Below are 24150 nucleotides of genomic sequence, written 5' to 3' on the forward strand. Positions count from 1 at the left end.
GAGCCGGCATTGTGATGTAGCAGAGCCGGCCGTGTGATGTAGCAGAGCCGGCCGTGTGATGCAGCAGAGCCGGCATTGTGATGTAGCAGAGCCGGCCGTGTGACGTAGCAGAGCTGGCCGTGTGATGTAGCAGAGCTGGCATTGTGATGCAGCAGAGCCGGCAGTGTGATGTAGCAGAGCTGGCATTGTGATGCACCAGAGCTGGCAGTGTGATGTAGCAGAGCCGGCCGTGTGATGCAGCAGAGCCGGCCGTGTGATGTAGCAGAGCCGGCCGTGTGATGTAGCAGAGCCGGCCGTGTGATGCAGCAGAGCCGGCATTGTGATGTAGCAGAGCCGGCCGTGTGATGCAGCAGAGCCGGCATTGTGATGTAGCAGAGCCGGCCGTGTGATGCAGCAGAGCTGGCATTGTGGTGTAGCAGAGCCGGCCGTGTGATGTAACAGAGCCGGCCGTGTGATGTAGCAGAGCCAGCCGTGTGAAGTAGCAGAACCGGCAGTGTGATGTAGCAGAGCCGGCCGTGTGATGGAGCAGAGCCGGCAGTGTGATGCAGCAGAGCCGGCCGTGTGATGCAGCAGAGCCGGCAGTGTGATGCAGCAGAGCCGGCCGTGTGATGCAGCAGAGCCGGCATTGTGATGTAGCAGAGCCGGCCGTGTGATGTAGCAGAGCCGGTCCTGTGATGCAGCAGAGCCGGCCCTGTGATGCAGCAGAGCCGGCAGTGTGATGTAGCAGAGCTGGCATTGTGATGCAGCAGAGCCGGCATTGTGATGTATCAGAGCCGGCCATGTGATGTAGCAGAGCCGGCCGTGTGATGTAGCAGAGCCGGCCGTGTGATGCAGCAGAGCCGGCATTGTGATGTAGCAGAGCCGGCTGTGTGATGTAGCAGAGCTGGCCGTGTGATGTAGCAGAGCTGGCATTGTGATGCAGCAGAGCCGGCAGTGTGATGTAGCAGAGCTGGCATTGTGATGCACCAGAGCTGGCAGTGTGATGTAGCAGAGCCGGCCGTGTGATGCAGCAGAGCCAGCCGTGTGATGCAGCAGAGCCGGCCGTGTGATGCAGCAGAGCTGGCCCTGTGATGCAGCAGAGCCGGCATTGTGATGTAGCAGAGTCGGCCGTGTGATGTAGCAGAGCCGGCCGTGTGATGCAGCAGAGCCGGCCGTGTGATGTAGCAGAGCCGGCCGTGTGATGTAGCAGAGCCGGCATTGTGATGTAGCAGAGCCGGCCGTGTGATGCAGCAGAGCTGGCCGTGTGATGTAGCAGAGCTGGCTGTGTGATGTAGTAGAGCTGGCAGTGTGATGTAGCAGAGCTGGCTGTGTGATGTAGTAGAGCTGGCCGTGTGATGTAGCAGAGCTGGCTGTGTGATGTAGTAGAGCTGGCAGTGTGATGTAGCAGAGCTGGCCGTGTGATGTAGCAGAGCCGGCAGTGTGATGTAGCAGAGCTGGCATTGTGATGCACCAGAGCTGGCAGTGTGATGTAGCAGAGCCGGCCGTGTGATGCAGCAGAGCCAGCCGTGTGATGCAGCAGAGCCGGCCGTGTGATGCAGCAGAGCTGGCCGTGTGATGTAGCAGAGCTGGCATTGTGATGTAGCAGAGCTGGCATTGTGGTGTAGCAGAGCTGGCATTGTGGTGTAGCAGAGCTGGCATTGTGGTGTAGCAGAGCTGGCATTGTGGTGTAGCAGGGCTGGCATTGTGATGTAGCAGGGCTGGCATTGTGATGTAGCAGAGCTGGCATTGTGATGTAGCAGAGCTGGCATTGTGATGTAGCAGAGCTGGCATTGTGATGTAGCAGAGCTGGCATTGTGATGTAGCAGAGCTGGCATTGTGGTGTAGCAGAGCTGGCATTGTGGTGTAGCAGAGCTGGCATTGTGGTGTAGCAGAGCTGGCATTGTGGTGTAGCAGGGCTGGCATTGTGATGTAGCAGGGCTGGCATTGTGATGTAGCAGAGCTGGCATTGTGATGTAGCAGAGCTGGCATTGTGATGTAGCTGAGCTGGCATTGTGATGTAGCAGAGCTGGCATTGTGGTGTAGCAGAGCTGGCATTGTGGTGTAGCAGAGCTGGCATTGTGGTGTAGCAGAGCTGGCATTGTGGTGTAGCAGAGCTGGCATTGTGGTGTAGCAGAGCTGGCATTGTGGTGTAGCAGGGCTGGCATTGTGGTGTAGCAGGGCTGGCATTGTGATGTAGCAGGGCTGGCATTGTGATGTAGCAGAGCTGGCATTGTGATGTAGCAGAGCTGGCATTGTGATGTAGCAGAGCTGGCATTGTGATGTAGCAAAGCTGGCATTGTGGTGTAGCAGAGCTGGCATTGTGGTGTAGCAGAGCTGGCATTGTGGTGTAGCAGAGCTGGCATTGTGATGTAGCAGAGCTGGCATTGTGATGTAGCAGAGCTGGCATTGTGGTGTAGCAGAGCTGGCATTGTGGTGTAGCAGAGCTGGCATTGTGGTGTAGCAGAGCTGGCATTGTGGTGTAGCAGGGCTGGCATTGTGATGTAGCAGGGCTGGCATTGTGATGTAGCAGAGCTGGCATTGTGATGTAGCAGAGCTGGCATTGTGATGTAGCAGAGCTGGCATTGTGGTGTAGCAGAGCTGGCATTGTGGTGTAGCAGAGCTGGCATTGTGGTGTAGCAGAGCTGGCATTGTGGTGTAGCAGAGCTGGCATTGTGGTGTAGCAGAGCTGGCATTGTGGTGTAGCAGAGCTGGCATTGTGGTGTAGCAGAGCTGGCATTGTGGTGTAGCAGAGCTGGCATTGTGGTGTAGCAGAGCTGGCATTGTGGTGTAGCAGAGCTGGCATTGTGATGTAGCAGGGCTGGCATTGTGATGTAGCAGAGCTGGCATTGTGATGTAGCAGAGCTGGCATTGTGATGTAGCTGAGCTGGCATTGTGATGTAGCAGAGCTGGCATTGTGATGTAGCAGAGCTGGCATTGTGGTGTAGCAGAGCTGGCATTGTGGTGTAGCAGAGCTGGCATTGTGGTGTAGCAGAGCTGGCATTGTGGTGTAGCAGAGCTGGCATTGTGGTGTAGCAGAGCTGGCATTGTGGTGTAGCAGGGCTGGCATTGTGGTGTAGCAGGGCTGGCATTGTGATGTAGCAGGGCTGGCATTGTGATGTAGCAGAGCTGGCATTGTGATGTAGCAGAGCTGGCATTGTGATGTAGCAGAGCTGGCATTGTGATGTAGCAAAGCTGGCATTGTGGTGTAGCAGAGCTGGCATTGTGGTGTAGCAGAGCTGGCATTGTGGTGTAGCAGAGCTGGCATTGTGATGTAGCAGGGCTGGCATTGTGATGTAGCAGAGCTGGCATTGTGATGTAGCAGAGCTGGCTGTGTGATGTAGCAGGGCTGGCATTGTGATGTAGCAGAGCTGGCATTGTGGTGTAGCAGAGCTGGCATTGTGGTGTAGCAGAGCTGGCTGTGTCCTGGCCGCACTCTCCTCCCTCCATGTTCCCAGTGACAGCTCGGGATGACAAGAGTGTGATCCTCAACAGGCACTGTCCCCCGGGCCTCGGATGATGGTTGTGCTGCTCCTCCTCCCTCCTCATCCATCCTCGCAGTCTTCTCTTCGCCGCAGCCGGGAGCGGAAGAGTTAACCGCCCGTCCGCTCCCGCCGGTAACCCTTTCGCTGCTGCTCCTCTTCCTCCCGTCCGAATCACATTGAACCGAAGCCTTGTTTACACGAGGAGCAGAGGGGAAAAAAAAACCGAAACGCCCCCCGCCCCGCAAAGAGTTAACCGCGGCCGCCCCAGCTGACAGTCAGCTGATCGCCGGTGATTGACAGCTCCCCCCCCCCCCCCCCCCTCCTTCTCCTGCTTGTAAAGTTTCTATACTATTATGCTAATGAGGCCCGGGGATCCGCGCTCCCATTGGCCCGCCGTCCCCCGACCATTCGCCATTGGGCCGGTGACGTCAGAGCAGCTATAAAACGCAGCATTGCTTTTAAAGTGAATGATCCTTGAAACTCCCCGGTCTTCCTGACAGCGGCGCTCCCCTCTCCGGTCTTCCTGACAGCGGCGCTCCCCTCTCCGGTCCTCCTGACAGCGGCGCTCCCCTCTCCGGTCCTCCTGACAGCGGCGCTCCCCTCTCCGGCTCCGGATCCGCACTTTCTTCTATTTCTGGGACTTCTTTTTCCAAAACCCCCAAAACTTTTCAAGATGATTTTTTAAAGAGATCCCCCTTTAAGAAAAAAAAAACCAAAAAACCCCAAACTTGTGGACCGGCCGGGGGATGTGCACCGGGATTAGCGCTGGGGTGCACCGCTGATCTTCTTCCAAGCGACATTTTGGGGGCAAAGCTTCCAAGCTGGCTCACCCAGTGGTGCCAGTCCCCATCAGCCAGCCGCCCAGCAGCCTGGTGTCCCCTCTGCAGCCCTTGTGGAGGACTGTGCCCGGCAGCAGGAGGATGGCATCAGAGCTGGCAATGAGCTCGTCCGACCTGCCCACCAGTCCCCTGGCCATGGAATATGTTAATGACTTCGATCTGATGAAGTTTGAAGTGAAAAAGGAGCCGGTGGAGACCGATCGCATCATCAGCCAGTGCGGACGCCTGATCGCCGGGGGATCGCTGTCTTCCACCCCGATGAGCACGCCCTGCAGCTCGGTGCCCCCTTCCCCCAGTTTCTCAGCCCCCAGCCCCAGCTCCGGGAGTGACCAGAAGAGCCACCTGGAAGACTATTACTGGATGACCGGCTATCCCCAACAGATCAACCCGGAGGCTCTGGGGTTCAGCCCTGAGGACGCTGTAGAGGCGCTGATCAGCAGCAGCGGTCCTACACCGCACCAGAACCAGCACCAGCAGCAGCACCCGCAGCACCAGCAGCAGCTCCAGGGCTACGATGGCTTTGCGAGGGGGCAGCAGTATGCATCCTCTGCTGGGATGCCCGGGGAAGACATGGGCTCTGCGGCTGCGGTGGTCTCTGCAGTCATAGCAGCTGCTGCGGCAGGGGGTGGCCACCACCACCATCACCACCACCACCATCCTGGAGGAGCACCCGGGGTGCAGCCTGCAGGAGGAGGAGGTGGTGGCGGTGGAGGAAGCAGCAGCTCCCCAGCATCTTCTTCATCATCAGTGGTCGGGGGACTGCACCAACAGCCCCACCACCACCATCACCACCACCACCACCTGCACTTTGACGATCGCTTCTCGGATGAGCAGCTGGTCACCATGTCGGTGAGGGAGCTGAACCGACAGCTGAGGGGGGTGAGCAAGGAGGAGGTGATCCGGCTGAAGCAGAAGAGGAGGACCCTGAAGAACAGGGGGTATGCACAGTCCTGCAGGTTCAAGAGGGTGCAGCAGAGGCACGTCCTGGAGTCCGAGAAGAACCAGCTGCTGCAGCAGGTGGAGCACCTCAAGCAGGAGATCTCCAGGCTTCTCCGGGAGAGGGACGCCTACAAGGAGAAGTACGAGAAGCTTCTGGGAAGTGGCTTCAGAGAAAACGGATCCACCAACAGTGACAACCCTTCCTCTCCGGAGTATTTCATGTAAGTGTCAGCTCCTGGCATTCACTTTGTCTTTCCTGCTCCAAACTTGTACCACCCAACTACTCTAGTTTAGGAGACACGCTATCCCACCTTCACAGACATTGCTACCCAACTAAATGTAGACTTCGTTAAGGAACATGCCACGTAACCCATGTTATTCCAGGGTCATTTCGATAGTGGACATACTTCTAGACATACCTGAGCTTGGAGTTCCCCAGTAGCCTTTGACCTAGAATATAGAAGTAGCTGTCATCTAACTCAAACCTTGAATTGGTGGCCACTCCACTTGAGCCTGTTAGGACTTACCTGAGGATTTACTAGTTAGGACATGCCACCCTTTTCACGCTAGACTTTTGGTCTTGGTAGAGAACGTGCCACCCAACTGACTTGACGACCTAAGATTAATATGTCACTCAATTATAGGCATTCCAGCAAACCCATTGAGTACAGGAAGTTTTTAGTAGGACAGGTCACCTTATTTGAGGAGAAGGGGACTTACCTGAGGCTTTACTAGTTAGATCAAGATCATGCCAACCTTCCCACACGATCATTTGGTCTTGGTAGAGAAACATGCCACCCAATTATAGACATTCCAGCAAACCCATTGAGTACGGGAAGTTTTTAGTAGGACAGGTCACCTTATTTGAGGAGAAGGGGACTTACCTGAGGCTTTACTAGTTAGATCAAGATCATGCCAACCTTCCCACACGATCATTTGGTCTTGATAGAGAAACATGCCACCCAATTATAGACATTGCAGCAAACTCATTGAGTGTGGGAAGTTTTTAGTAGGACTGATCAACTTATTTGAGGAGAAGGGGACTTACCTAGTAGTTGGATCATGCCAACCTTCTCACACTATCCTTTTGGTCTTGGTAGAGAAACATGCCACCCAATTATAGACATTCTAGCAAATCCATTAACCATTGAAAGTTATTAGGAAGGCAGGTCACCTTCTTTGGAGAGAAGGGACGTCACCTTACCTGAGGCATTACTAGTTAGGATATGCGACCCTTCTCACACTAGACTTTGGGTCTTGGAAAAGAACATGCCACCCAACTGGCCGTGGACCTATGAGAAACGTGCCACTCAATTATAGACATTCCAGCAAACCCATTAAGCTTGGGACTTTTTTAGGATGACAGGTCACGTTCTTCAGGGACAATGGTCTTTATATGACACGGGGACCATGGCAGAAGTAACACAACCATCTTCCAGTAGGCATGTTTTTGTCATGAAGGATCACATGCCACCTCTTTTACACCACATCTGTATTCTTGATAGGACATGCTACACCAATCACATCACTAGCTTGTTTCAAGTTTCCACATTACCACTTTTTTCTCTACTTTTTGCAACTTTCTATGCCCTCATACTTGCCATGAGAGTAGGCTGAGGGCCCTTTGATAAGTCTTACCAACTTTTGACTTTATTTCTATGCCGTATGGTAGCCTATACATGTGTGTGATAAAATACATCCGTTCTGTCCTCCTGTCTTTGGTGGACTGGTTGAGGGCACTTACGTGTAAGCTTGGCCATACATTGGGCTTTCTAAAAAAAAAATGGATATTCTTACCATTCATGTATCTAAATAATAGATTCTGTCCACAATTTACCAATAGACCCATACATTTATTAGGATTTGTCTCAAATGATGAGATTGATTGGACGTGATGTTTCGAAAACATCTCCAATGAAGTCCGAGACTTCAGATGGTCCTTCAAAGCTTTAGTACTTGACCACTATGACCCTTTCATCCCATGTATGGCCAACTTTACTGGTTAGATCATCCTTTCCTCAAACAACCCCTTCCTTTTGTAGGAAAGTTAGAGAATCCTTTCACCCATGGTCTTCATTTTCCATCTCCCATACTCTTGGGTTGACATTGTGTATGTGATGCATTTTATGCCATTAAGCATGTAGAAAAGTTTTCCCATGCGTTTGTATTATGCACCCTATGCTATTACATTTTATATTACTTTGCTCCTTGGTGCACAAAGTGATATGGAGAAGTTATATTCCATCACTCCCATGCAAAAAAATGGTCTACACCTTGGAGGAACCTTGGAAGAACTTGACTTTAATCTAAAACTCATCTATATATAGCACTACAGTCTTTTCTACTAGTAGTGGCCAATATTATACTGCTACTTTATTGTTATATGGTTTGTGTAGGTGTTCTAGAAGATTGTGGGGGGTCGTCTAGAGGAATTTTGACTTAATATGGGAGATATGGACCTCGCATGAACTTCTCCGATCACTTTGTTCGCCCCACGCTTGCCTTGCACCCATAAAATAAAAAACGCACTCATATGAAGGCTGCACTTTGAAATTTATCATCCAGTTTACGCTTCCTATTTGTTTTGTTTTTAAGGTCATCATGAGTTTATGAGCTTGCTGTGTCAAAGCCAGAGCGAAAAACAGAGAATTGTTGCCATCCCAAGTTCTTCATATGAGCTTGCAATAAAAAAAAAAAAATACAAAAAAATACACAAAAAAATGTGAATTTTTAGAACTATCTCGCTGAATTCATCCATTTTTTTTTGGAGAGTTGCTGAACTAAAACAAACAAAAAAATATATAAGAGGAGATTGTGATGATGATGATGATGATGATGATATAAAGCAACCTGCCAAAATGAAGCCTGCATCAAACTTCATATGACTTTATGGCCCAAAATGAATGAGACTGGTCCGCCATTAAAAAAAATCCCATACTCATCTCATGCATTACGCTTGCTGTTGTGTCTTGGCAACAAAGAACTGTAAATGTTTTAAGACTTTATGGAAAAGAGACATTATATTAATAAGAAGGCCTTGCATGCTGGACATGTACGGTATAATTATTATTTTTTGTTTATTTTTTTTTTTATTATTAATTTTTGCTTGGAAAAAAAAACCCCGGACTTCTGGAAAATATGGCATGACATTCATCCTTTTTTTTTTATTTTTATTTTATTTTTTTAAATGTTTCGTCATCACTTTTTTGAGCTGCCAACAAAAAAGTGCGACCTCGTACCCCCCTTTTAATAAAGTTTGCATCTGCTATAAGAAAAAAAAAAAAAACGAAGCAAAAACTGCTTTTCGAAAATATGCAAAAGACGTCAATTTTTATTATTTTATTATTATTATTAATATTATTATTTCCAATGCACTGATTGCTTTTTTTTCCTTTCCAAGGTTGACAGAATGGAATTTCATTATGTAAATGTGTCAAAAAAAAAAAAAAAATTGTAAAAAAATGAGAAATGTCTCCGTAACTAGTTTTGGGACTAAATGCTGTGAGCTAATAATTCAATTTTATTGCACCCTTTTTTTTTTTTTTTTGCATTTGGTTTCTATCAGATGTGGAATGCTATGGGTTTTGTAGTAATCATTGTTCCTTTTTTTTAATATCTATGTCTATTGCCCAGTTACAATGTATCCAACACTTTCTGCAATATCCTAGATTTATTGGAACGAGTTAGATCTGTTCTAGGTATGGAACATTTTGGGGGATGATTGATGCACTAAGTTGTCTGTTCTTGTCATTTTTTTTAAATTTTTTTTTATTATTATTTTTTTTTTAACTCATGTGCTTGCAACTTTAAACCCATGCTTTACCACCGACTGTATTAGAAAACCAAAGGCATTGAAAGGGTTAAGCATCCTTAAAAAAAGTCAAATTTTTTTTTTTAATTATTATTTTTTTTTTTCTCAGAATTGAAGTATTTGGGACTGAATTGCACTAAAGATATAACCTGCAAGCATATAATACAAATGCAAAAAAAAACAAAAAAAAAAAAACGCTAATACATAATGTATGCAGTTATAAACGAGAAGAAAAAAGAAAACGGCATTACTGCACAGTTATAAAACAATGCAGTTTTTTTTTTTTAATTTACAGTATAATATTGTGGTGCAGAACTGGATTTTCTGTAGTTTGACAAAATTCCACAAGTCTTAAAAGGCAATAACCAGGAAATTAGAAAAAAAAATATTATTATTATTATCAGGGACAGATACCATGTCTTTTACATATAGTTACCATAATAGATTTTTAAATACGTGTCAGCTATTATGTTATTTTTTTTTTTCCTATCTATATTTTGCTGTGCAAAATTTGTTTTATATTTTGATTTACTAACGACATGTGTTTGTATTTTGTGCTCTCGTCATTTCACTTCTATGGTCGTATCAAAAGACAAAAAAAAAAAAAATACAAAAAATAATCTACAATAATAAACTGCAGTTTTTGATTCTGTACTTGGCTTGGACGTATGTTTTCTGCAGGAGGTGAAGAAAAAATATATCAAGTGTCCTAGGTAGGATGCAATATATATTATGGTTTGGATGTTACATTTTATTTGTTTGTTTTTTATTTATATTTTTATATGTTAATTTGGTAATTTACATTTTATTTGTTTATTTTTTATTTATTTTTATGTGTTGATTTGGAAGTTACATTTTATTTGTTTTGTATTTTTATATGTTGATTTGGAAGTTACATTTTCTTTCTTAATTTTTCTTTTTTTTATATGTTGATTTGGAAGTTTCCATTTTATTTCTTTATTTTTTTTCATATATTTATTTGTAATTTTCCATTTTATTTGTTTATTTTTCATACTCTGATTTGGAAGTTACATTTTATTTGTCTTTATTTTTATGCTGTCACATTTTATTTGTTTAATTTTTCATTATTCCATATCCCTTTTATCTTGGTCACGTTTGCTCCTTGCTGTCTTGCTAACACTTTGCACCAGTCTTGTCGTTTTCTACCCGCTCTCCTTGACTTTACCTTGGTGCTCGACGTACGATACATATTTTTTTAAAATATTTTTTAATTGAATGTATTTATTTTTTTTTTAAATAAAAATAGAATCCGCTAATCGGCCAAGCATATGCATCTGTAGGGTAGGTGACGATTTTTTTTATTTTTTTTTGCCAGTAGATAGAATATTCAGTGACAGCCTCTTAATTGCAATAGTAATTAGTGTCATGATCACCTATCAATCTACTGACGTCGCAGAGCTTCCTGAAGAATTATTTGGCCTCCATACTTGCTGTGTGTAGATATTAGGACCAGTCCAGATCGGTTTAGGTCATCCTTGTGGATTTGTAAACCACAGTAGTAGCCATTGGTCCAGGGATTTGACCCCGGAGCCGATGCCCTTTGACACTTGACCCTTTGTATGGATACAAAATATTTTTGGATATTGATTACTAATCCATACAACTAGTACATTTGGGCTCATATCATAGTAAATCTTTAATCGAAGCATCTACAGACATAGGCCTAAGCATTGGATAGGATATATAACATTATATATATATATATATATATATATATATATATACGCACATATGGGTAATTCTAGGGCCGCAACTGAGTTTTTTGGGTAGAGTGGGTTTGCAGTCAAATCTTCTTTTATTATGACGAATCAGCTTTGGGGAATCCAAGTATCTATTGTGCTTAAAAAAAAAAAAAAAAAAAAAAAATGGCTCGGTTATACGTAGATGTAGCAGAGCCGAGGATGCGGAATCTGTAGCAGAGCCGAGGATGCGGAATCTGTAGCAGAGCCGAGGATGCGGAATCTGAAGCAGAGCCGAGGATGCGGAATCTGCAGCCAGCATTCACTGCCCGCCAACTCGTATCTGCTATATCCTCGTAGATGAAAGAAATCTGCACAGTCGTCCCGGCAGAGGACACCGCGTCTTCAATGACAAAACGGGAGACGCTCGGTGTCCTGCGTTATACGTAACGGCGTGCCCTACTTAATTCAAGTGTCGGGATTATCATCTAAAAAAAAATGGGATCGGTGTGATAATATCAGAACTGTTTCCGAATTGTCACTTTGTCCTAAGGTTTATAGAATAACATAGGGAAAGGGATCCAATCAATTAACTGTTTCCTGTGCGCCGCTGTCTCCATAGGGGCCCTGGTCTTCATATATATTACCAGGCAGCAGAAAATCAGTTTTGCATAGGACTGCATGCACAGGGATTTTATTTTTTGTAAACCTCCCCATACGGATGAATGGAGCTGTTGTAGAAGTTTCAGCACCGGATCTGCCTCTTGTGTCTTTATGCCTCTTGTGACTTTACCCTTACGATTTCAGCTCCAAAGTGCTTTTTTTCCTCTTTCCCAGTTACCATTACGATTTCAGCTCCGAATTGCTTTTTTTCCTCTTTCCCAGTTACCATTACGATTTCAGCTCCGAATTGCTTTTCTTTCTCTTTCCTAGATACCCTTACGATTTCAGCTCCAAATTGCTTTTTTTTCTCTTTCCTAGTTACCCTTAGGATTTCAGCTCCGAATTGCTTTTCTTTCTCTTTCCTAGATACCCTTACAATTTCAGCTCCGAATTTCTTTATTTTTATTTTTCCTAGTTACCCTTATGATTTCAGCTCTGAAGTGCTTTTTTTTTTCTTTTTCCTAGTTACCCTTACGATTTCAGCTCTGAAGTGCTTTTTTTTTCTTTTTCCTAGTTACCCTTACGATTTCAGCTCTGAAGTGCTTTTTTTTTCTTTTTCCTAGTTACTTTTAGGATTTCAGCTCCGAATTGCTTTTCTTTCTCTTTCCTAGACACCCTTACGATTTCTGCTCCGAAGTGCATTTTTTTTCTCTTTCCTAGACAGGAGATATCAAGCAGGTGTAACAACAAGGTTTAATATTCACACACGTATTCGACACATATAGGTTTAACATCAACATGAGAACGCCTTTCGAAAATATCCCGCAATACATCTGTTACTTACCACAATATTTCGTCTGTAGCGTTTTAATCCTTTGATGTCAAATCATTCATAATATTCGAGCAATGATATCCTTGAACGCAAATGCAGTATCAGATAATCCCCCCCCCCGTTTCCTGTACCGGGTTAGTAAATTATGTATAGGGTACATTAGAATTATCTTTGTAAATGCCACAGATTGATATCCTCCAAGTCAAGCGTAATTAGGAAGGAAATCCTTTTAGTTATTTTTTTTATATATATATATATATATATATATTTATTTTATTTTTTTTACAGAAAATACCGTAACTTTAAAGTTGTTAATTTTAACTCCTATGAAGCAAACACCTGCAGAGAGAAAGCCTGGAGAGCGTCCAAGTTTATGCCACAGAAATAACATTTCTTATTTATTTTGTGCAAATAGACGTATTTCTGTGCAGCTGCCGGGCAACTTCTTAAGAAATTGAAGTGAGGAAAAAAAAAATACACTTTTTTAAAAAATATTTTATATTCTTTTTTTAAAATAATTTTAAAATATATTTTTTATTAAATATATATATATATATATATATATATTTCAGTGTAAAAAATATAATGTGTGTATATATATATATATATATATATATATATATATATATATTTTTAATTATTTATAATAATATACTGTATATAATTAAAATATACAGTATATACACACAGGATATATATTTATATATTTTTTTAGACTTTTTTAAACTTTTGTGTTAAGAAAATTTAATGCAAAATTTAAAAAAATTATATATATTTTATTAGATCTATTCCTTTTTTGTGTTAAAGTCTGCTAAAAAATTAATTGTATATTTTTAATTTATTTTTTTGCGTTGAAGAAATCTAATACAAAATACCATATAATATACCGGTGTATGTAGGTATGTATGTATGTATATGTATATATATATATATATATATATATATATATATATATATTAGTACCTTTACCTTTTCGACACAAAAAAATAAGCCAATAAATAAAATACACCATAGTATAAGGAAATTAAATCATTTATTATTTTATTTATTATTTTACATAGGCTTTTATTGATGGTGTGACTTACAGTAGCCGTAAATTAATCCAATATTTATTTTATACAGGGAAGCGTCTCGTCGACCCAGAGATTAATATTAATCAGATGACATGCAATGTGCAAAGAAATATGTAGCTGCCGAATCAGACAGTCAGGTTGTTTAATGCTTCATTCAATGCTCACTCTCAATCCTCTATCTGATATATATATATATAAATTTTAATTATTACTATTAGTATTTATTTATTTTTTCATTTATTTATCTATTTTACTATTTTTTTTTTTTTTCCTTTTTGTGTATAATTACCCTTATTAATCCATTAGAAAAATTGATAAGCAAACATATACGGTGTCCTACCCCCGCCTCTGATAAGGAGCTCTCATTTACATAACTAACGTTGTATGTTCGGCGTGATTTACAACAAGTGCTCCTCTTATCTCATGGAAATAATAGCTGGCGGTGGATCATAGCGGAGGATAATCGGAATACCTGCACTCAGGTGAATTATCCACTACATCATATAAAAAAAATTAATAAAAAAATAAAAATAAATATATATATATATATTTACAGTTATTTGTAATATTATTATTTAGATTCTTTTTATGTTATATTTATTTTATTTTTATGCTACAATATAAAAAAAAAAGTTGTCATAAATATAAAGACAGACTGTCCATTTCCCATTTCTTGGGTCAAGTCAGTATAGAGTGTTTTCTCGAAAACCATGGCTAAGTCATGACTTTTAAACAAGCCAATGGGTAGATTTTCTTTTTTTTCTTGTATTATTATTATGATTTTTTTATACATTTTTGTTCTTTTTCAATATATCTTACCCTAGAAATCCCACGGTGGGAACCAGAAGATTGGGGTCATGTCAACGTCTCGGCCTACTACACGCATAAACTTCCCACAGCCAAAGTCCGAAAATTTCCATTAAAAGTTTTTTAAAAAAATGATCCCCTCCGCTTTCTCCGATGTTTCTCCAATGTGTGTGTCAAGTGTCCGTAGCACATGGGTTTTTTTTTTAAAATTAAACATTGATTTATTTAGAGGAGAGAGGGACGAGGTCTGCCATGTTTGATCTGGATTGTGATAAGGGATTGTACAGTGGATGGGGGGGGATGTTGATGCTGTGACCTTCATGGTTTCCATTGGTGAAAACCGGTGTGATCTATTATTTATTATTATAGCGCCATTTATTCCATGGCGCTTTACATGTGAGGAGGGGTATACATAATAAAACAAGTACAATCATCTTAACCCTGCTGTTGTCTTCGGTCTGGGGAGACCTATTTTGAACTTTGGTATTTTTTGGGGTGTTCAAGATGCGGTTCTGAAACTTGTGGTTGATTGACTTAAATGAGGATGGGTCGGTCGGCCACGGGTTTCAGAGCCGCATCTTGAATATTTTAAAGAATATTGAAGTTCAAAGTCGGTCATTTTTGACCAACAGAACAGCAGGGTTAAACAATACAAGTCACAACTGGAACAGGAGGAGAGAGGACCCTGCCCACGAGGAATCGCAGCCTACAATATATATGTCACGGTACCCTATACAATATACTAGCACTGTATTTTACATGGAGCCCTCACTGTTAATCCAAAGTTCTAGAGTTAGTGATATATATATAATGTTTTTATCTCATCTTATATGTGTATATATATATATATATATATATATATATATATATATATATATGATGAAAAAAAAAAATCTAAAAAATATTTATTTGTATAAATATATACACACACATATATATATAAATCGCCAACCAACACCAATACCACATATACATATACACATATATATGTATGGAAATAATGTTCATATATACCATAATTTATTTAATTTATTTTTTTTATTGTAATTTAATATAAACGTAAATATTTATACATATATATATAATTTTTTATATTTAATATGTATAAATATATATATATATTTTAATTATCAATGTGATTAAACAGTTCTGTATGTACCAGGCGTTCTCTTCAAGCTATCTCAAGTATTTATTCATACCATTAGCGTGATTTTAATCTAAAAAGGAAATGGGGGTTGACACTACACCCCGGCATTGGGCCTGGGGACCACATAGCTGAAGCTTAATCAGTAAATCACATTTCCTTTTAGTCTAGGGCTGTTGACTATGTAGAGATATGTGTGTGTATGTATATATGGAGATACACACAAATATATATATATATATACACATACTCAAGTATATACGCACATATATATATACGGTATATAGATTTGGCGCCCTTTCTTTGGATTGCGTTCTCACCCTCAGGCCGGCAGCGCACACGTTGGCGAGGTCGCCCTGTCAAACACTAAAGAGCACATATGTTTCTTGCTAATTATTCATCTGCAGACAACTTTCTCTTATGATTTCAGAAATAAATGTGGCGTCTTTACCGCTGATCCCTTCTTCAGAAGTTTCTTTTTTTATATATATATATTTTATATTCTCATCCATTTTGCAATATCACTTTTACTTTTTGCGCCATATACATCCTTGTAAAATGTAATTGCGCCAATGTTTTATGTACGGGGGGTGGCTAGTTGGAGAACATCAAATTTACTTTTATTGGCATGTGACAATAAAACGGAGAAGGTTACCCTGAATATTTTAATGAAATTATTTTGAATTTTATCACCTACCACTTATACAGGAAAAATAAAAGTCCAGACACGGTGAAATGGGTGTTTTTTTTTTTTTCTTCCTACAAATCCAGTTTCAGAGTTGCAATAAGCCAAATTAGTGACCCTGTTCAACAATGGAGGAGAAATGTGAAAATATTGATTTTATTATTTTTTATTTATTTAATATTTATTGTTTAATTTTCTCGTAATGAATAATAACATGAAAATAGTTATTTCTTTATATATATATATTATTTAATATTTATTGTTTTATTTTCATTTATTTATTGACAACCTAATATATATATATATATATATATATATATATAATATATATATATATATATATATTTTTTTTTTTAATTGATTTAATGTTTATTATTTAATATTCTCGTAATTATTAACAACTTGAAAATATTTACTTATTTTTACATTTATTTAATGATTTAATATTTAATTTTACATCAGCATTAACTAGTAAAATTCTGGCAAGCTTAAAAATATCTTCACTTGAGTTAGAAATATAGATTTATCCATATGGTATAAAGCCTTTAATAAAAGCGTAAAACAGGGATATTTTTACTTCTTGGCCCGCTGATGAGGTGGTATATAATCAGTATGGTGATATAAAATTTTTATTATTTATTTTTTTGCAAGCCTATACCCCCTTAACCCCTTCACCCCAGTTCAATTTTCCATTTTTCGCTTTTGTTTTTTCCTCCCCATAAATCATCCATAGACTGCGGGAATCATGCAGGCTCAGCATGTGAGCCCGCGTCAAAAGCAGGGACACGGTCGTGAAGGAGTTAATGACACTAGCTAAGGGGGCAGATTCTCAATAATCAGCATAAGACTCCTATTAGTCTTTAATGGGAATATAGACGGCAATATAGACCTTCTGATTGGTGCATTATGTTGGGCAGTTGTCGATATTTACAAATATTTTATTTCTTAATGTTTTTTTGATTGTTATCATTGTCCGGTTAAGCACTGACAAAAAATAATAATAACTACAATGTCAAATATTTGCGAAATGGTAAAATTGTTTTTTTTTTTAGTTTGCCACCCAATCATGACTTCAGAACTTTTTTCGAGGGGTTGGAATTCCGAAACAATCTGGAAATATTGCATGCCGGATTATTAGAATTTTTCTTTAAGTTTCTTTGAATCTGATGTTGACCGCATGTGTCCCAAAGTCGTCAGGCATTTGAACAAATTTAATTCTAGGAGGCCCTACAACCTGTTTTTAAGGACAGGGGTGGAATTCAATTAACCTTGACCCCTATTAGTATAAGTTGAACATGCTCTTAAAGTCTTTCAAAAACCTTTTTTGAATTTTTTTGTCTACAAGATGCAAATTGTATCTTCCGTCTCTCTTATTATGTTCCCTTTGAACGATTTCGGAATCTATCCCTTATTAGGAGAAGTGTGGCTTCCCAAGAAATATAACGTATTATAGCCTAATTCTTGCACCTAGTCTACGTCATCCGGTCGAGACATAGACCCGGATGTTCCCTCTTTTAACCATTCGGTTCTTGATGCCTCATAGGCAGTAAAAGCGCACCATGAAATGAGGAGAAAGGTATATGATGACTTGTTAATTAAATGCCTGATGCTGAGTAGCTTCAGTTGGGGAATAGCGAATCTCAGGAGGAACATTTCAAGGAAATAACATCTTCCAGAGAGTGGAAGCGTGTTTGGATAGGATGGGAAGATAATCGTCTCTATTCAGTCTTTCACGCCACCTATTTTCTTTTCTCCCCCTCCAAAGGCCTGTAATCTGATCTGCACCACATCGCAGTATCAAGCCGAGAATTAGATGATTTTAGATCTGGAGGATGCGGGAAAGGGGCGTAAGGTGGACAGTGAAGACATCTCCATGCCAAGAACATGTTTGGTAGTAGATCCATAGAGCAGCTCCCTACTCTTGCTGCCCCCAGAAGAACTTCATAAAAGACCTCTTATTACCCTGCTCTTCACCAACGAGCGAGGCAAGAACCCCAAAGTGACTAGTTACAGTGTAGGCTTCTATAGGGGGTGGGAAGGATTTGGAGAAGACTCCGGTTTGGCTAAATATCCTTAGTGACTATCTTTGATTGGTGGCAGCTTGCATATCTGTTCCCCATGAAGAATTGCCTGGCCTGTAAGGTTAAAAAGGTTGACCACTACTTTAACACTGATGTCAATGTCTGATCGGCCAGGCACCACCGCCGATCAGCTGTTATTGGTGGAGATGGCAACCATCTGGAAGTATTCCCTTGCCGAGCTGCTCTGTTTACTTGTAGTCGCCAGGGTTTGGTACTGGACCTCCGCCTCTTTTTCAAAGCAATAGGAGGCGGATGGTGAAGAACATTGTGTTGGCCGCTATCAGAAGATGGCCAGCTCTGCCAGCGATTACTTCTGGTGGGTGGCCACCGTCGCCGACACTGATAACAGCTGATCGGCTAGGGTGCCGGGTGTCGGTCCCCGGCCGATCAGACATTGATGACCTATCCTAAGGATAATTCATCAATGTAAAAGTAGTGGACAACTTCTTTATGTTCCCACAATGATTTTTTTGCAGCAAAAAAAAAGCCACCTCTTACAGCTGTAGGATTTATCGAAGTATCATACCCACTGTGCTTTTTCCTTTAACTCTGACTTATTGAAATCCACAACATGAAAATTTCTCTTGCAGGTAGTCTCAGTTTTCAGTGCAGGTATTCCCCATAGATTTAAATTGGAGGCGGAAAATCCACTGGTAAAAAAGCAAAGTCAAAGCCATATACAAAGCAACTTTATATAAATCACGACACATCAAAAAGAAATAAAAAGCGCAAGGTTAAAAATGCATGTTAAAAAAACACGTAAGTGTCCGAATTTACCAGAAAGGTGCTGAAATCTGCAACATCAAAACCTCAGCAAATACTCATCGTGGGAATTTAGGCTTAGTCTCCATATGGCACCTGTTGGTGTCTGCAAGATTCCGCCTTTTAGCCTAAACTTAAAAGAGATGTCCACATTGCATTTTGTTGGAAGGGTTTCCTGACAATAAGTTGAGCATAGAATGTCCGGCTAGTGGGGAACCCAGTGAGGTTATATTCCCCTGCAGTGCCTCTAAAGGAGAAATGAAGGATTACACTGTTACGATTGATATCAGTGGACTGTTCATATTTGTTCTATCATCCAGAGTGACACTCCTCTCCACTCCAATTAGGATGAAGGTCCTGAAAAGTGGTCTTTTAGCTGTTTTTACAGATAAACCCTTTCAGGTGGTATTGAAAGACTTGGTAAAATGTGCTCTTTGTCAGTAAGAAGGAGGTGCCCATAAGTTGTTTGACCTACTTCAGGATGCCTCTAGTCGAATTGTTGCCTATTGGTGAATGTTTTTTTTTTTCAACGGTCTTCGGCTCGGTTTCAAGCCATGGTGACTTGATAAATGAATGCTCTGTGGTAAGATCGATCTTGTGCAAGCCTAGGTAGGTCCACCACCTACCACCACCAGGGTCTTCCCCACCGGTCTCTTGATTGTATCAAGCCATCGAGTTGCTGGTCTTCCTATTTCCCTGGTTCCTTCTATTCTCCTGACTATGATGTCCTTCTCCAGTGATTACTCTTTTCGTATGATGTGTCCAAAGTAGGCAAGTCTTTGCGTGGTGATCCTTGATTTGAGTGACATGTCTGGCTTGATTTTTTCCAAAATTGATTTGTTTCTTCTTCTTGCCGTGATCCATGGTATTGATAACATCCATCTCCAGCACCACATGTCGAAAGTGTTAATTCTTCTTCTGTCTTGTTCATAAGCTTTTGTTTTTCAACCCAACTTGGAAAATGTTCTTTCTTGTCTCAAAATGTTGGGTATAATGTTTTTATTTAGTCTCTGGAAACATGGCATTTTTTTTTAGATCATAGGTTCTTCAAAGACTGATAGATAACGAGTCACATCAATGTTCAACCAGACACTGGATTTTTCGTGAAAGTTGTTGGGTTCCCATTTCAAAATCTGAGAGTGAAGAAAGTTTATTATTTCCCAGTAAAATAGTTAGTCCAGACTAAATCTAGGCTAGTCTAGTCTGAACAGACCAGTGGTAGTGATTTCTGGCATTTAAGATTGTCCTAGAAATATGTCATCACTCATGAACCATGTCTATACTTAGAAAGGGTTGCCTGTGGACATTTTACTGACTTGTGACCAAGAACGTAGAATATTTGAAATTTATTTCTGACATTAAAGAACTTCCAGAAAAACTGGGATATGTCTTCATTTTTTTCATAGTTTCTTAATAATTTCGCAGTCTCCAGTTGAGAGATCATAGGGGTCTGATGTATTGAACAGATGTGAATCCAGATGTATGGTGGCAGCGAAGGCAGCTGGCAAATCAGCTCCGCTAACAAGTGTTGACTGCAACGTATATACAGTGGAAATAATAAAAGCAGAAATGGATACAGTAACCAAACTGTGATCTACAGGGACAGCAGAGCTTACTAGATCCAGCACAGCAGAGAAAAATGCATTTTGTCGGTAATTAACACATTATGACTGTCCATCTAAAGGGTTAAATGACAGTCATCTGCAAAAATGGTGAGCAATGTTTTACACCTCTTTCCCCACCCTTAATTCAAGGCCCTTTTTTTTTATTTAGCTTTGTCAAAACAAACTATCATCTCAATGTGTAAAATTAGTACAGCTGTGCCAATTTGTTACATTTGTTGTCGTTTTAGATTTTTTTGTTCATATGCGTAAATTACTTGGACGCTTCGTGATTGACACGCGATGGGGCGTAACTTATTCCATCCCTTTGTTGATCATCTTACACTGCTAATATTCCCCGTATAATACAATAATCCCATATAACGGCAAATAATGTCTTAAGAAAAAGGATTAATAAGAGTCACCAAGTCCCAGAGTGCAGTGACAACCCACAGAAAAAGTTATGGTGCGGCAGAAGACCAGAAAGTCTTGTCTGTAGTTTAAGAGTTACTGCCTGACATCGATTTATTGCTATTTTTTTGCTGTTTTATGTTTATTATTATTATTTGATTTTATTATTTCCACTTTAAATATCTTGAACCCTGGATAAACAGAATGAATCTGATTCATACAGAAATATACCGTACTATACTCCCGTATTCACATGGGATAATCCTCCGTCCGCACATTTGGAAAGGGCTCACACTTTCCTTCTCTTACCCCTCACGTCTTTCTCTCTTTCTTTTCTCACTTTCTCCTCTTTTTACATTTTCTGAGTGGATTTTAGCGATAAAAAGGAAAATAAACAGATTTGCTGGCAGACCCTAATAATTTCTACTTAATTCAAATTTGTGTATTTGAATCCAGATCTTTTAATATAAGATCAGGGACAGAACATGTCACATTCATTCATTCATTCATTCATTCATTCGTTTATTTGGGATGTTATAAATCTATCACTGCCAGACCGTCATTATTCAGATCTACTGAGTCCACAGGTAGCAAACATTTTATGCACGCTACATCATTTTTAATTGTATATTTATATCACTCACACCCCTTTCGCTTCTCTTTCATTCCTCTGCACCTCTCTTTTTCATATTTCTTTCACCGATTTCTTTCTTTCTTTTTCTTTTTCTTTCTCTTTTTCTTTCTTTCTTTCTTTCTATCTTTCTTTCTTTCTTTCTTTCTTTCCATTTTCTTTCTTTCCTTTTCTTATTTTGTTTCTTTCTTTCCTTTCTTTCCTTCCTTCTTTCTTTCACATTCTTTCTTTCTTTTCTTCATTTCTTCCCTCCTTTTTCTTTCTTTCTTTATTTCCTTTTTTCTTTCTTTTTCTTCCTTTCTTTTTTCTTTCTTTTAACCTTCTATCTATCTATCTATCTATCTATCTATCTATCTATCTATCTAGCTATCTCTATGTCCATCGTTCGTTCTTTCTTTCTTTCTTTCTTTCTTTCTTTCTTTCTTTCTTTCTTTCTTTCTTTCTTTCTTTCTTTCTTTCTTTCTTTCTTTCTTTCTTTCTTTCTCTCTCTCTTTTGATTTCTCATCATTCTCTTGCAGCACAAGCATTAGGGCTCATTCAGATTCAGTGATTTTGCTCATACGCAAAAAATGGATCGATGTTTTGTATCAGATTTTCTTCAGTCTTTGATCAGTGTCGGTTTTCATTCTTTTTTTTTCTTGAACACCACAAAAAAAAATGCTGAAGGTTTCTCAAGTTTCTCCCCTCAAACAGTCAGGGAAAAATGGACAGCACACGGATGTCATCCTGGAGCTGCACAGACCCATAGACGCACATTTGCGAGTGTTACCTGTAAGACGGATCATAATTGGACATGTCTGTGTTTTGGTGAGGACCATTCAGTCTGCGAGAAAAGATGGACATGTGGACAGCCACATGGACTACAATAGGCACAAGTTCTATCCATGAAAATATCAGATACAACTCATATGTGAAAAACTGACATTTGAATGACCCCTTAAGCATATATGTGTTTCACAATTATATAAGATGCCTAGCACGTAAGCTATGTGTACCAGAATACTCATTCCTTTCTATGTGTATGATAAGCATGAGCCCCACCAAATGCCCTGGCACACATGTCCAACAATCCATAAAACCATTTGGCTTTTGGCTCAGCCAGTATCAAAAAAGTTATTTTATATCAATAGAGCAGATATGGTTCACTGTAGGAGAAAACACCTTAACTATACTATGGCCATTGGAAAATAACGTATGCTTTGGTACTTATATTGGGAGATCATTCTGGTATATGTGCCCAATGAACTTTGTCGAATTGTAACTGAATTTTTGGAAAGATTTTGATATGTCCTAGAAACTTTTCAAAAGTTTTGATTAGTAGTGGCTCTGGTGGTGAAACGAAGGAGCAGAAACATTCAGCCAACAAAACTGAAGACAGGGTTAAGATATAGTCTAGGAATCCCCCTCCAATCTGGGAGGAGAGCTACATTTGACTGAGCCATTCTCCTCCTTGACTGAGCCCTTCTCCTCCTTGACTTAGCCCTTCTCTTTCTTGACTGAGCCCTTCTTCTCCTTGGTTGAACCCTCTTCCTACTGACTGAGCCCTTCTCTTCCTTGACTGAACCCTTCTCCTTCTTGACTGAGCCCTTCTCTTCCTTGACTGAACCCTTCTCCTTCTTGACTGAGCCCTTATCCTTTTTGACTGAGCCCTTCTTCTCCTTGATTGAACCCTTCTCCTCCTTGACTGAGCCCTTCTTCTCCTTGATTGAGCCCTCTTCCTACTTGACTGAGCCTCTCTCTTCCTTGGCTGAACCCTTCTCCTTCTTGACTGAGCCCTTATCCTTTTTGACTGAGCCCTTCTTTTCCTTGATTGAACCCTTCTTCTCCTTGACTGACCCCTTCTCCTCCTCCATTTGCTCTCGTCAATGACTGTAGATTGACCACTTGTTGCAATCTGTCAAGACGGGTTGATCGCAATCCCAATGCAAACAGAACAATCAGTAACAGATCATTCTGTGCGCATTGTTCTCGGCAGCACATGTCCTCCTTACCCAAGACGACGAGCTTCCAAGATCGATGGTCTTAAAAATCATTTCACCTGATGAATCAGCATTTTGCTCGTTCATCGAGAGATAAGTGACCTTCTTATACTCCTCCATTATTAAGAAACAAATCCTCACAATAACCAGCTAGTGTAAAGTCACGTTTTAATGATCAATGGGGAGTCTCAGCACTCAAAACCCCACCAATAAAAAACTTCTGACACGTCAAGAGTTTTCTAAAAGTGAAGTTTAAACACAATGTGAACAGAGCTTTACCAAGGGGATAAAAAGTCAAGAAAAAGGCAGAGAAAACAGAAATCCCAGTCTTTGTAGGAGGAAGAGTGGCAAAACTGGTAAAAATTTACTTTTGGTATAATGGCGTAAGTGAGGAGTAGAAATGAGGCAACCGGAGCTGGGAGGTCCTACGAAATTGTAGACACTTTTATAGTATGTGAAGTCTCATATACGACTCGTAGAGTAGCTTGGTCCTAGGGTCTTGGTTGATTGAGCTTAAAATATCGTCATGTAGTTGGATGACTTGGGGGAGTCTTTGGGCAACTTCGAAGTCTACTTTGTTTGCAGTCACTTATTGTAAAATGTTGACATCTCCCTAATACTGTCGAAAATATGAAAGTATAGATGAATTAAACAGATTTCTGTAGGGTTTTCGGGGATTGAAGGTCTGGTAAAGTGAGAGACTAATTTCAGCTCCTCGTCAACATAACGGTAACAGGAGCAAATTAGGAATTTTTTTGGACTCTATTCAGGTGTGAAAATTGAATAGCGTC

General features: G+C 40.7%; 1 protein-coding gene across 1 annotated transcript; it reads left to right on the forward strand.

Moving 5' to 3' along the window:
* The first annotated feature begins 3930 nt into the window (after positions 1–3930).
* Positions 3931–8174, forward strand: MAF (MAF bZIP transcription factor). Its single transcript, XM_069738798.1, has 2 exons — positions 3931–5460; positions 7835–8174. The coding sequence occupies exons 1-2, from the start codon at positions 4382–4384 to the stop codon at positions 7842–7844; spliced, it is 1089 nt and encodes a 362-aa protein (XP_069594899.1). The 5' UTR covers positions 3931–4381; the 3' UTR covers positions 7845–8174.
* The last annotated feature ends 15976 nt before the right edge of the window (positions 8175–24150 follow it).

This window comes from Ranitomeya imitator, chromosome 9, assembly GCF_032444005.1.
Source record: "Ranitomeya imitator isolate aRanImi1 chromosome 9, aRanImi1.pri, whole genome shotgun sequence".
NCBI lineage: Eukaryota > Metazoa > Chordata > Amphibia > Anura > Dendrobatidae > Ranitomeya > Ranitomeya imitator.

What these genes read in the sequence shown, in the direction of transcription:
- MAF (XM_069738798.1), top strand. Translation starts at nt 4,382, where the DNA reads ATGGCATCAGAGCTGGCAATGAGCTCGTCCGACCTGCCCACCAGTCCC.